The following is a 13,563-nucleotide window of genomic DNA, read 5'->3' as shown; positions in this document are numbered from 1 at the left end:
AATGTACTGTATAATGTACATATGTACCTACTGTATATATGTAAAATATGTGCCAATTAGTGCTGTCGGTTTCAAGCGTTATCAGCATTAATTTAAATACATTTAAACTGGAAATGTTTTTGGAGATGAATGCGGCACCACAACACAGCGGGATATTCCAATATGACATGTCTCTAAAATAAAGTGTCAAGAAAAGAATGAGTAGGCCGCGTAGGTCTGTGGCGTCACCGGTGCGCACCGCCGCTTTAAGCTTTAATGTCTTTCAATTCCTTGATCTCCTTGATGTGCGTCTCACCCTGACGCATATCACACGCTTGAAAATGGTATAAAAGCAGCTGTCGTGGGACAGGGAGACTCAGACTCATCTCGGACTCAGACGCAGACAGACACACCGCTCGCAGAGACCTGCTCAGCATCGCACGGAGTTTCACAGCACGACTTGCTCGACTCCACACCACGATCAAGCTCTGCGCGTCACCTGCCTGGGAGATCTGACAACGAACCTACTTACAAATAAAGAGAAACATCAAACTCTTTATTGGCGAGCCGGCCAGGAGCATTTTTTTCCCTCCTCCTCAGCCCAATCAACTCTGAATGGAAAGAGACCAGATTGCCGCCGTCTCCCTCAAACCCCTCCCCCCTGGCACAACGACATGGAGCTCTGGTTCCAAGTGGTTGACTCCCAATTCGTCAACCGTGGCATCACCCAAGAGACCACCAAATTCCACTATGCGATCGCTGCCCTCACTCCGGAGTTGGCTGGCCGGGTGCGGCGAGTCATCTTCGATCCTCCGGCTGAAATTCCTTACTCTGCCCTGAAACAGGAAATCCTGAGGCAGACCACCCTCACGGAACACCAGAGGTACGTAGCCTTGAGGCATGACGTTGAGCTGGGGGACAGCCGGCCCTCCCAGCTCCTGCAACGCCTCGAGATGTGGCGGGCAACAGCCTCAAGGACCAGACTTTCCTGCGGCATGTCTTCATAGAGAAGCTGCCCCCGAGGATCCAAGCAGCCCTGGCAACCACACCACCCGACTCTCCCTTGCAGGAGTTGGCCGCCCTCGCCGACAAAGTTACGGAGGCGTACGCGGGGCAGCCTACCGTTTCTGCCATGCAGTGTCCTCCGACACCAGGGCCCTCGACTGATGCTCTGCAACTGCTCGTCGACGAGATGCGTGCCCTGTGAACGGAAATCCGGGAACGCAGCCACAGTCGAGAGCGCCGCCGTAGTCGCGGACGCCGCCCCCCCATTCGAGAGCGCAGCCCACGCCGCAACCGGAACCCATCCAGCGCGGACCACGACCTGTGCTGGTACCACCAATATTGGGGTGACCGGGCCAAACGACGCAGTTAGCCGTGCAAGAGGTCGGGAAACGGCCCAGCCAGGGAGTGAACACGGCTTCCCACTTGCCTGGCGCCTCCACAACCAGCTACATCATTTATGTCCGCGACCGCACATTGAGAAGACGATTCATGGTGGACTCGGCTGCTGACATCAGCGTTCTGCCACCTTCCCCTGCGGAGCGCCGGAACCCCGACGCTGGAGTGTCCCTGCAAGCTGTCAACCGCACCACCATTAAGACGTATGGTCAACGGTTTCTCAACCTCGACTTGGGCCTACGTCGCTCCTTCCCTTTTATCTTCACCATTGCCGATGTTCCTCACCCCATCCTTGGCGCGAACTTCCTGCACAAGTTTGATCTGTCCGTCAACATCCGCAGGAAGAGGTTGACTGATGAGACGACCGGCCTGTCCGTGCACGGTAGGACCGGCAACCCTGCGCTTCTTCATCTCTCGCATGTACCATCTCCTTCATCTTCTCCATTTCTCACGCTCCTTTGACGATTCCCCGACCTGACCAACCCCAGTCGGACGACCCTACCTGCTCCCGACGTTGTTCACCACATTGTGACCACTGGTCCCGCGAAGTTTCAACGTTTTCGCCACCTTGCCCCGGCAAAACAACGGATTGCTGAAGCCGAATTCAACCACATGCTTCAGCTTGGTATTATCCGTCCATCGGACAGCAAATGGGCCTCCCCGCTGCACCTGGTCCCCAAGGCGAAGGCAGGCGACTGGCGTCCCTGCGGTGACTTCCGAGCACTGAATTTCGTCACAGTTCCTGACCGCTATCCTCTTCCTCACATCCACGACTGTGTGTCATTCCTCCACGGACAAACAGTGTTCTCCACCATCGATCTGGTGAGAGCCTACCACCAGATCCCTGTCGTGAAAGAGGATGTTTCGAAGACGGCCGTCACCACCCCATTTGGCTCGTTTGAGTTCCTCCGCATGCCATTTGGCCTCCGGAACGCCGCTCAGACTTTTCAACGCTTCATCGACTCTGTCCTGCGCGGCCTTGACTTCTGCTGTGCCTACATCGATGACATCCTCATCGCCGGCAACTCCCAAGACGAGCACCTGCAGCACCTGGAAACGGTCTTCAAGCGTCGGGATGAGCACGGCCTGGTCGTCAACTCCGACAAGTGCGTTTTTGGCCAGCCCAAGGTCAAGTTCCTCGGCCACCTAGTTGATGGCAAAGGAGTACGCCCTCTACCCGGCAAGGTGCAGGCCATCCGTGACTTTCCCACACCCGAGACGGTAACCCAATTACAACGCTTCCTCGGGATGGTAAACTTCAACCGACGCTTCATCCCGAACTGTGCCGCGGTTGCCCTGCCACAAAACTCGCTGACTGGCAACAGGAAGAAGCACGTTCCCGTCGACCTCTCCTCCGAGCAATTAAAGGCTTTTCAACAGCTGAAGGATCTTGTTGCCGATGCAACACTCCTAGCTCACCCAAGCCCCGATGGTCAGTTGTCTCTCATGGTTGACGCCTCCACGGTTGCAATCGGTGCGGTTCTCCACGACGGCCTCAATGGCGACTCTCGACCCATCGCCTTCTTCTCCAAGGCCCTCCAGCCGGACCGACCTTTGGCCGGGAACTTCTTGGTGTCTACCTCAGCGTGAAGCACTTCGGGCACTTCATCGAGGGTGGACGCGTCATCATCTATACCGACCACAAGCCACTCCTCTATCCCCTCGGCATCAACGAAGTACCTGGAGCGAGAAGTTCGGCACTTGGACTACCTCTCGCAATTTGACCTTGAGTTTCGCCACATCCAGGGGGCTCAGAACGAGGTCGCAGACGCCCTTTCTCGAGTTGAGATCAACGCGATCCAGTTTCCCGACGGTCTTGACTACGATGAGATGGCAGCAGCCCAGGTACGAGAAGGTCTGGCCGACCATGCCAACGATTCCAACATCATCGCGGTCCCTCTCCATAACTCTGGCTGCACAATCCTGTGCGTCCAGTCCGATGGCGTCCCGCGACCACTGGTTCCCGACTCCTTCCGGCGAAAGGTGTTCGACTCTCTGCACAGTCTCTCTCATCCTGGAATTCGTGGCACGACCAAGATGCTGGCGAAAAGGTTTTCCTGGAGGGGGCTGCAAAGAGACGTGCGAGACTGGGTGCGCGGCTGTCTACGATGCCAACGCTCAAAGGTCCAGCGCCATACGAAGTCACCCATGGGAATTTTTGACACGCCGGACGCCCGGTTCAGTCACGTCCACATAGATCTTGTCGGACCCCTTCCCCCCTCCCGTGGCTTTTGGTACTTGTTGACTTGCGTTGACCGCTTCACCCGGTGGTGCGAAGTCCTTCCCTTGTCCGACTGCGGGTCCGAAGCTGTTGTCGGTGCCTTCCTCCAACATTGGGTCGCCCGCTTTGGGTCACCGAAGACCATCACCACCGATCGTGGAGCCCAGTTCGAGTCTGCACTATTTGGCAAGCTGTGCAATTTTCTGGGATGTGAATGAAACCGGACGACTGCCTACCACCCAGCTGCGAACGGCATGGTGGAACGCCTCCATCGCCAACTGAAGGCCTCCCTAATGTCTGCCGCCAATGCCGAACACTGGGTGGATAACCTGTCTCTGGTGTTGCTGGGCATCCGTTCCACGCTAAAGCCCGACATCAACTCGACTCCAGCGGAGCTGGTATATGGCACCAGTTTACGCCTGCCTGGTGAGCTGCTCAACCCGACCGACCATATGACCGCTGACCTCAATGATCTGCTCACCAGCCTCCGGTAGTTTGCGCTGGCTCTGCGGCCCCAGTCACCACGGACATTGTACCAGCCGACGCACGTGGATCCCGCACTCCTAACATGTACGCATGCCTTCCTGCGGTGTGATCGGGTGCGTAAGCCCCTCCAGCCCCCTTACGATGGCCCGTATCCCGTCCTCTCCCGCGGTGAGAAGTCGTTCCGGATTCAAATCAACGGCCGCGAGGATACAGTCTCCGTCGACCGACTCAAATCGGCAGTCGTAGAGCCCACGTTGCCGTGCTCCCGAACACCGACGTCGGCCACCCCACCAACAACGACTCCCATGTCCGGTGATCGACCTTCTTCGTGCCTGGCCTCTCAGTGTGGCCGAACGACCCGGAGCGGCAGACGTGTGCACTTCCCAGAACGTCTCACCTCCTACCGGCTCTTCTGAGTGCGTCCAGCTCGTTTTTTTCCCGTGTCGCCTTCCCCGACTTCAGATCCAGGAGGGGAGCCCTGTGGCGTCACTGGTGCGCACCGCCGCTTTAATGTCTTTCAATTCCTTGATCTCCTTGATGTGCGTCTCACCCTGACGCATATCACACGCTTGAAAACGGTATAAAAGCAGCTGTCGTGGGACAGAGAGACTCAGACTCATCTCGGACTCAGACGCAGACAGACACCCCGCTCGCAGAGACCTGCTCAGCCTCGCACGGAGTTTCACAGCACAACTTGCTCGACTCCACGCCACGATCAACCTCTGCGCGTCACCTGCCTGGGAGATCTGACAACGAACCTACTTACAAATAAAGAGAAACATCAAACTCTTTAGGTCCATCTGCATGAGTCTGTTTGTCCAAGCATGGTTTGAGCGGATAGCAGCGCGACGCACCGAAAAAGGGATATGTGTACTTCAGGAGCTTTTGAATGTCAAGTTGGCTTGAGAAAAGTGGCCAAACTGAGCTACGGTTGTAGGACATTTGGAGTTTGGAATACCCCGACCGCTTCATGGCCAAGCGTAAAGTAAAAGGAGCCATTTGCTGCAGCCGTCCGTCGCTCAATGTGCGGCTGCTGCGTGCAGGCAGGCAGGCCTGTCAACGTTGTCCACAGCAGAAAAAGTACACGACAAAGTACATGACGTATTGCCAGCGGTTGATGGAAAAAAAAGAGCAGCTGTGTTCAAAGCAAACTTCAGAGTGAAAGGATGGCTCGAGCCACAACATGTGCACTTGATCATTTTCGATTGCTCCGTTTTGATTCTCTAAAAAGGAGCAGTTGTGTGACAAATACTTTTTTCATTTGATTGATGGACAATTGCGCAGTGGCAAGTGGTCATTTCATTCATTTTCATTTTGGGGGAAGTCACAAGAACCCTTCACTGCTTCAAATATTTGCAGCACGACCTGTCCTTTTTTGTTTCCTAACTGACATCACATTCCTAACTAGCATCAAAAATACCCAAAACACGCAGTATGCTATTTTTAGTCAAATGCAAAACACCAATCAAAATGACTTCAAGTGTCCAAAAATTGCAAAAAAATGGAGCTGCCAATTGGGCATTTTCAGAAAGTCCCGCCCCCAGTTGGTGACGTCACGCCAAGACGTCTTGTATTGCTGGAGAATCAAAACAATGGCTTCAGATTCGGAGAATGTGCTTTCTTGTTACACATCCAGTTATGAATATGATTCAAATAGTTCCGAAGAGGAAAACATACATTTTTGCAATCGATTAAAGAATTTATTTCGTGCCATTTTGAGGGGAGAAATCTCTCACCCAAAAAAAGAGGCACAAAATGGTGACCTGTGGCCACCTCCGTTTCCACAGGCTGATAAATTCCTTATATGGAGCTTGGACGCCCTCTTCTGGCTTCCTGGCGGCTTTTGGGTGCAACACGAGGTCCCCAGACCAAACAGGTACAGCAAAATACATTGACGTGATGGAAGGACCGCTACAATGCGTCTTTTTTACGGTAAAGGGCAGTCCTTTAGTGACGCCACGTATGGACTCGTCACCAACTCAAAAACAAGACTTCCTGAATATTCAGCGCCAGTCTTAAAATGTTAAATATAGCTTTAATATACAGTGGAATCTTATTAAAATACACCCAGTAGAAGTCATTTGAAGCCATTTTACAAATGATGGAAACAACTTGACCGGAGACGTCGGTTGTCCTTTAAATATTGTCATCATTTTGGCAGTATTATTTAACTATTAAATTGTTCCCCTCCGGAAACTTTGATCAAACAAGTGATCCTATTGCAAATGTCATCCATTTTGATCATAAAATAGTCATGAGGAAAATGTCTTTTGGCAAGCTAACCGGCATCTTGTTTCCAAGTACGTCTATTGGAACATCGTGACTTCATCGCCAAGGCAGGCTACGGATCCACCTCCGAAATGGACGTATGATCATCCACCTCCTCTCCACGGATGACATACTAAGGACAAAAAGGGCTCTGAAAGACTCTGGGCTCCACACGACCGGGATCTACAGCAGTGACACCGGGATGTCATTCGGGCTGGAGAAATGTAGTCGGATGGTGACTACTAAGAGTGGCAAGGTAGTCCACGCTGGAGGTGTTTCACTCCCGAAGGAATAAGAGCAGATATTGAGGAGAGCTACGAGTGTCTGTCCAACTGGCAACCAGGACATTTGACTCCTATGGCCAAATACAGCCAAAACATTTATTTCCCATAAGAAACCATTAAAAATGAGAATAATCAGTTCCTAGGTCCCCATAAAACATCATATTCTACTATCCATTAGCTGTCTGACTAGCGATCTATTAGCTAGCTAGCTTTCTATCTATTTGAGTTACGTCCGGGTTGAGTGAACGCTGGCGCGTGTGGCTGCCGCTGCTCACCTGCAGAAAAACATCTAGTAGTGACCTTGTTAAGTGACCTTGAGAGTTTTGAAAGGCGCTTAAAAATGAAATGTATTATTATTATTATATCTCGCTAGCTATCTAGCAGGCTATCCATTAGCTGTCTGGCTATCTAGCCAGCTGTATCTGGCTAGCTATCAGCTATGTATTGACTAGCTGGATAGCTAGCTGGCTATCCATTAGCTGTGTGGCTATCTAGCTGGCTGTCTGGCTAGCTATCTATTAGTTATATATTAGCTAGCTATCTAGCTGGCTATCCATTAGCTGTCTGGCTAGCTATATATTAGCCTGCTAGATAGCTTTCTATCTATTTAAGTTACTTCCGGGTTGAGTGAACGCTGGCGCATGTGGCTGCCGCTGCTCACCCGCAGAAAAAAACATCCAACAATGGCTGTTAAGTGACCTTGAGAGATTTGAAAGGCGCTTAAAAATGAAATGTATTATTCTCATAAGATTTGCGCCCAAGAGAATTTGCGCCCGCGCCCCAAATTTGTGACTGTTCCTTTAAATGGGAGGTGACGTGTCACGTGGTCCCACCAACTTCCTGTTTATCCCAACTCCGTATGGTGGGTTGCAACACCGCGGCCGTCGTTCCGGTCACGTTCGTGCAGAGACAGATCGGAGATTCGACCGCCGTGCCACCTTCCGTTGCCAAATGGATTCCCGGAGCACGAAGAATATCAATTCCATTTGATAATTTGACGTCAACGAGCAAAGACGAGCAGGCCGTTGCGGATCCTGGACGTTTCCCGAGTCGCTGACCGACCGCCGGAAGCTCCACTCGCCGTCTAAAGCGAAAAGCACCACCCGGGAGGTGCTTCACGAATTTCCGCGATTGTTGTAGCTTGACACATATACGTGTTTTTGTCATAAATGCGTCTCATATCACAACTCGGGCGTGTGAGTATAACTCCTAGCAGCTCGCTGGCTATCTAGCTAACTAGTGTTAGGTTAAAATATGACAGGCCGATGTTAGCATTTTACGGTTGTCTTGTCAATATTATGAATAGGGTCAATAATTACGTATTGACCTTATTGCGCAACGTTGTCACCTAACAATCGGCATGCCGGCCGGTTGTGAGAGAGATCTCCAAAGAAGCCGACAAGTTACTCACAGATGATTTATTCCCAACAATTTGATCTCGTGCACAATTCTGGGTCTCGGCTCTTTGACACAGAAAATCTTGGCGTGCCCTCAAAATCAGATGAGACAGGGTCCCTTTTTTGAACGGGTACCCCTTGCATCTTCAAATTTGGCTCAAGCAAAGAAATCAGCGGTTGATTGGATCCCTCCTCCTGCCGCCCCCCTCTCTCTCTTTCTTGGCGGGATGAAGTGGAGATCGGAATCTCAAGTTGGGTCCCCGTCAAGCGGCCTCGGTTGATGTTGTATGGAAGCCGTCACCTCCTTCCTGCAGCATCGGGTCAGGTGGTAACTTTTCATCTCCTTTGGGTGATGAGAATCGGCTGAGCCCTCGAGCCCCCGCTGCAATGGGTTTCAACCTTTTTTTTGAACCAGGGCGCGTTTTCTTTGGCGGCACACCATGAAGCATCTCACAGGAAAGAGGCCACACGGACGAATATTAAATGACCCTTTTCGGCGCGGCGGACGCCGGACGATGACATGATGTTGGGAGAATAAATCACATGTCACATTAGAAAAAGGGCCATTGGACAGTTTCTCAGGGCACAGTGGTGGAAAATCGCTGGCGTCGTGCCTGCAAAAATACAAGTCGGTCAGACGTTCCACATCGGCCCCCTCATCTATCTCTCGGAACGCACGCGCTATTGATACTGACCAACTAACTCCTGCTTTGAATGTTCATCCGACAATGTTGAAAAGGGCTAACTCAACGTATTTGTTTCCTTCACTAGCTAGCTAGCTGGAAGCGGGTCGTGTCACTTTGTTGGGCAATCGACAGAGCTCGCCGGTGCCCCCGATCCCGAAAGAGCTTCCGGCGCTGGCCCCTTCCAGAGGGCAATCGGGAAGGGATGGCCCGCCGGCTCTCGCCCTTCCAGCGGACAAGCCAGTGTTCTGTTTGAAGGCAACCGAGTCCAGAGTGATGGCGGCGTCCCCTTCCGCCGGCGGCTGCTTGAAGGCTCCTGGGCAGCCGAGCAAAAAGGGACAAGAAATCATGGACTTGATTGACTTGTTTTCCAAGAGCCAGTACAGAGCCAAGGAAGTCACTCCTGCGGTGAGCTTTTTTTCCGTTCTTTTTCCTTCCTCGAGAGTTTTCGAAACCACGAGAAAGAAGCTTTCTTCAGCCGGACTCAAGGTGGCCGACCTTTTGCTTCTCATCCAAGAGGCTTTGTCAGCAAACTAAACATTTTTTTCCTGCCTTCTTCTTCTTCTTCTTCCTATTTTATCGTCATTGTTACGATGGCCATGTTCACAGACACTAATCAGCAGTGGTGGGCCTGCAAGGCCTTTTCCGCTGGCCTCAAAACATATCTCCATCGCAGACTATTTTGTCCACAAATTGTTACTCACTAATCCCAAATTGTCTTTTGGCTTCCTTCCATTGCTTTCCTTTCCCCTGATGTGTATTTTATTCTGTGTCATTTCATTCATGCTTTTATTGTAAAGTGTTCCGAAAGGCGCTTGTCCATTCAATGTACGATGATTATTTTCTGGCTGAAGGAGGAGAAGAAATGGCATTTTTCCCAATGGAATTGCTCTTTTTCTTTTTTTCCAGATGGAGTCAATTGAAAGCTGTTGTTTGGAGTTGTTTGCCAAAGATTACCAGTACAGCGTCATCCATAACGCCAACGGTGAAGTGTGTGGCCACTACCCACGGCGGATCGTCTTCCTGGAGTATCAATGCACAGATGTTGATCGAGACGGGTACCGCTTGAAAACCGGCCCGTGTCATATCATGTCAATGTCTGAAAAACAAACACACCAAAAAAACCTTGTTATGAGCTTGTTTATTGGTGCCGCATTCCTTTGACACCCCAGTGCAAAGGTCAAACGCTGTTGGACCACATCAACGTTGCGCAATTGCAAGGCAGTGTTTGCCTTCGGGGGCCGATAGCGTAGCAGAAGGCTTTTCCATCTTTCCCACTTTGGAATTGAGGGCCCGTGTTGTGGTGGAGGTGGAAGCATGTCAAAAAATGGACGCATTCGTGGACTCTGATTGAGCAAGGAATACATCCGCATTTTTTTGTGTTTAGGTTCGAGAGCACGGTGCAAATCAGCAAACTTCAAGATTTGGTCAACCGGAGTAAACTGGCCCGATGTCGAGGGCGCTTCGTCTGTCCGGTCATTTTATACAATGGCAAGGTACTGCCTGCCTGCCGCGCGCTACAGGAAACGCCATCTTTGCCTCTCCGAATGGCAAACGTCAGCAGAAAATGTCACCCTTCCTTCATTGCTAGGAAGCAAAGTGAACTGTGTGTGTGTGTGTGTGTGTTTTTTCTCCCCGACTGCAGCACATTTGTCGTTCGTCCACTCTGGCGGGCTGGGGGGAACTCTACGGACGCAGCAGCTATAATTACATCTTTTCTGGTACAGCACCATCGCGCACAGTCACACGCAAACACGCGTGGGAAATGGCCAAGTTGTTTTTCCTCCCGTGGATTATTTTGCTTGCACGTGCGCCGGCTGGCACATCCATCACAAGCGCACCGGGAGCAAAAGTTCCTTCAACAAGGAGCAAACGCGTCTCCCTCCAAATGACGATGTTTTGCCCACAATGGCCTGGCGCTGTTCACCACCAGGCCTGCATGATTGTCATTAGAATACATTTGATTTCAAGGGCCTTTCAAAGCTCTCGGGGACACTTTACAGTCACACACAAGCATAGATACAATGGTCAATCAAATACAATTAGAAATAAATCCTAAGGAGAAACTAGAAAGAGATGCATGCAATTTTAAATGTTGAATGTTTTAAATTTTGAGATGGGATTTGAAGGTGGGAAGAGAATCCATGTTAGCAATGTCGGGCGGGAGGAAGTGTGACTTTGAAAGCTCTGTCCCCCATCGTGCTGAGACGGACGGGCATTGCACACAGAGGCTTGATTTGGCGGGGGAGACATTTTCAGACTATTTGATTTGTATTTGTTTAGCTTAATCACAGGGAACCATTCAGGAGGCCCCAAAAGTCCAAATCAAAACCACTTTGTGAAAACAAACAAATAACTGGAGTTTTATCTGCCTGCCCGTGTTTGTGTGCCCATTGTCTTCCTTCCACCACTTTTGCTCCTGTGATTTGGGAAGGTCTAAATTGTCAGACTCACAAAGGTTTTCCATTTGTTTCTACGTCTATACGTGTGTGTGTGTGTGTATACTGTATATATTTAAATGATTATATTTTCAATTCACATCCATCGAAGAGAAAAAGCAAAAAGAGAGACAGACAGACAGAAATAGTTGGGTTGGGTGAAGACTGGCGCGTGTGGCTGCCGCTGCTCACCTGCAGAAAAAAAAAAAAACGATCCCGTGACTGTCAAGTGACCTTGAGAGTTTTGAAAGGCGCTTAGAAATGAACCGGATTATTCTGATTTTGCCTCTGTTGTGCGCAAACCTTTGTTCCCCTGCAGGGGGCAGCGACGATACGTGGGCAGACTCGGAAGAGATTCCAGAGGAGGACTGCGGCTTCAGGTAAACGATCAAACGGTGTTTTGGGGATGGAGGGCTCGCTTGTTGCTTGTCACGCTTCGGCCATCTTGACAATCCTGAAGCTTCCTTTCCCTTTTTCTTTGTCTTCATTTCTCCTCAGGAATGGCGACTCTCAGCTTTTTGACAAGGTCCGAGGCCTTGACATCAAGCTCCTGCGCTACTTGTCCGTTCGCTACATCTGCGACCTGATGGTGGAGAACAAGAAGGTCAAGTTTGGCCTCAAGTAAGAAACCATGCCTTCCTCACCACGTGGTTGTATCTCGCTAGCTAGCTTGCTATCTATTTGTGTTACTTCCGGGTTGCTCACCCGCAGAGGAAAACAGATCTAGTGACTGTAAAGTGACCTTATGAAAGGGATTATTATTATTAATAATCAGTGGACGATACACAGAATCAGTGATCAAATTGTCAAGTGCACCTTGGCATTGCATTGCAGACAATCAAAAAGAATATTTCTTCGTTAACTCATTCACTGCCATTCCCGAATTTGTCTGGGTTTTGGTTTTTCTTGCGGGGGGTGCAAATAAAGCGCTGGCCAGACCTCTGACCATGTTTTTCCCTTCTAGGAGGGGGCAGCATTTGCCTTTTAATAATAATAGATTTCATGAATAAGCGCCCTTCAAAACTCAAGAACGCTTTACAGTCACAGGATATTTTTTTCTGCAGGTGAGCAGCGGCAGGCACACGCGCCAGCGTTTACTCAACCCGGAAGTAAAAAGTTAAAAAAAAAAAACTAAATAACAAATAATAGTCTGATTTCCCAATTTCCCAGCATTCATCAATGTCTCATCAGTGTGGAGAATACGGTGATTCCATTTATTTACTGTAGATTGCGGCGTATAATGCGGTGCGTGCGCCCAATGTATGGGGAAAACCACTTTGCTGCTGTGAAATGTACATTTCTCCACAGTGAGACTATTGAAGGCAAATCCAATCCAATGGATGTCTTGCATCGTGTTACCATTTAGTCACCTTATACATATACCTGTAATGTATATATCTACTTCTTTTCCTTTGGGGGTCGCCACAGCCAATCAATGTCCTCCGTCTACAGCGCCTTGCAAAAATATCCCCCCGCTTGAATCTTGCAACCTTTCGCCACATTTCAGGCTTCAAACATAAAGATGTGATTTTTATTTTAATATATTTTTTGGTCAAGAATCAACAAGTGGGGCACAATCGTGAAGTGGAACAACATTTCTTGGCTCGTGTCAACTTTTTTGTAACAAATTAAACACACCAAAAACTGAAAAGCGGGGTGTGCACTATTATTGGGCCCCTTTACTTTCAGTGCAGCAAACCCGCTCCAGAAGTTCGAACGTTTTCCTAACTGACTGACTGACTGACCGATGATGATAAATAGAATCCAACTGCGCGTGTGTAACCAAGTCTCCGTCTAAATGCGCCTGCTCTGCGATAGTCTCGAGGTTAGGTCTGTTTGAAGTGCAGAGAGTATCGTGAAAACCGAAGGAACACACCAGGCTGGTCCCACATCCTGTTGCGGAGAAGTTTAATGCCGGATTTGGATACCAAAAGATTTCCCAAGCTTTCAACATCTCAAGGAGCACTGTGCAAGCCATCATCTTGAAATGGAACCGCGGCAAATCTACCAAGACCCGGCCGTCCCTCCAAACGAGGAGAAAAGTGATCACAGATGCGGCCAAGAGGCCCATCCATGACCACTCTGGCGGGAGAGTCTGTCCGTAGGACAGCAATCAGTCAGTCGTACCCTGCGCAAACCTGGCCTTTATGGAAGAGTGGCAAGAAGAAAGCCATTTCTCAAAGTCTTGTTTCAAGTTTGCCACCAGCCACCCGGGAGACACACCAAACATGCGGAAGAAGGTGCTCCGTCCGGTCAGATGAAAGCAAAACGGAACATTTTGGCCACAATGCGCAAGGATAGCTTCAGCTCATCGGCCTGAACGCACCATCGCCACTGTCAAACGTGGTGGCGGTGGCGGCAGCATCCTGGTTTGGGCCTGCTTTTCTTCAGCAGGGACATGGACGA

The 13,563-nt window shown here is 50.2% G+C and overlaps 1 protein-coding gene across 1 annotated transcript in view; it reads left to right on the top strand.

Annotated features, from left to right (window-relative positions):
• Positions 1-7,847: 7,847 nt before the first annotated feature.
• The window catches only part of mtmr14 (myotubularin related protein 14), a 31,200-nt gene continuing 25,484 nt past the window's right edge, over positions 7,848-13,563 (top strand). Inside the window, exons 1-6 of the mRNA XM_089010341.1 lie at positions 7,848-9,127; positions 9,629-9,777; positions 10,107-10,215; positions 10,365-10,440; positions 11,477-11,537; positions 11,656-11,778. Coding sequence (XP_088866467.1) covers positions 8,996-9,127; positions 9,629-9,777; positions 10,107-10,215; positions 10,365-10,440; positions 11,477-11,537; positions 11,656-11,778 — 650 coding nt within the window. The 5' untranslated portion in view covers positions 7,848-8,995. The remainder of the gene's footprint in view (positions 9,128-9,628; positions 9,778-10,106; positions 10,216-10,364; positions 10,441-11,476; positions 11,538-11,655; positions 11,779-13,563) is intronic.

The sequence above is a fragment of the Hippocampus bargibanti genome, linkage group LG12, assembly GCF_051943395.1.
Source record: "Hippocampus bargibanti isolate YZ-2025 linkage group LG12, ASM5194339v1, whole genome shotgun sequence".
NCBI classification, from domain to species: Eukaryota; Metazoa; Chordata; class Actinopteri; order Syngnathiformes; family Syngnathidae; genus Hippocampus; species Hippocampus bargibanti.
The sequence above is the reverse complement of the archived record's forward strand: the minus strand, read 5'-3'. Positions and strand labels throughout refer to the sequence as shown.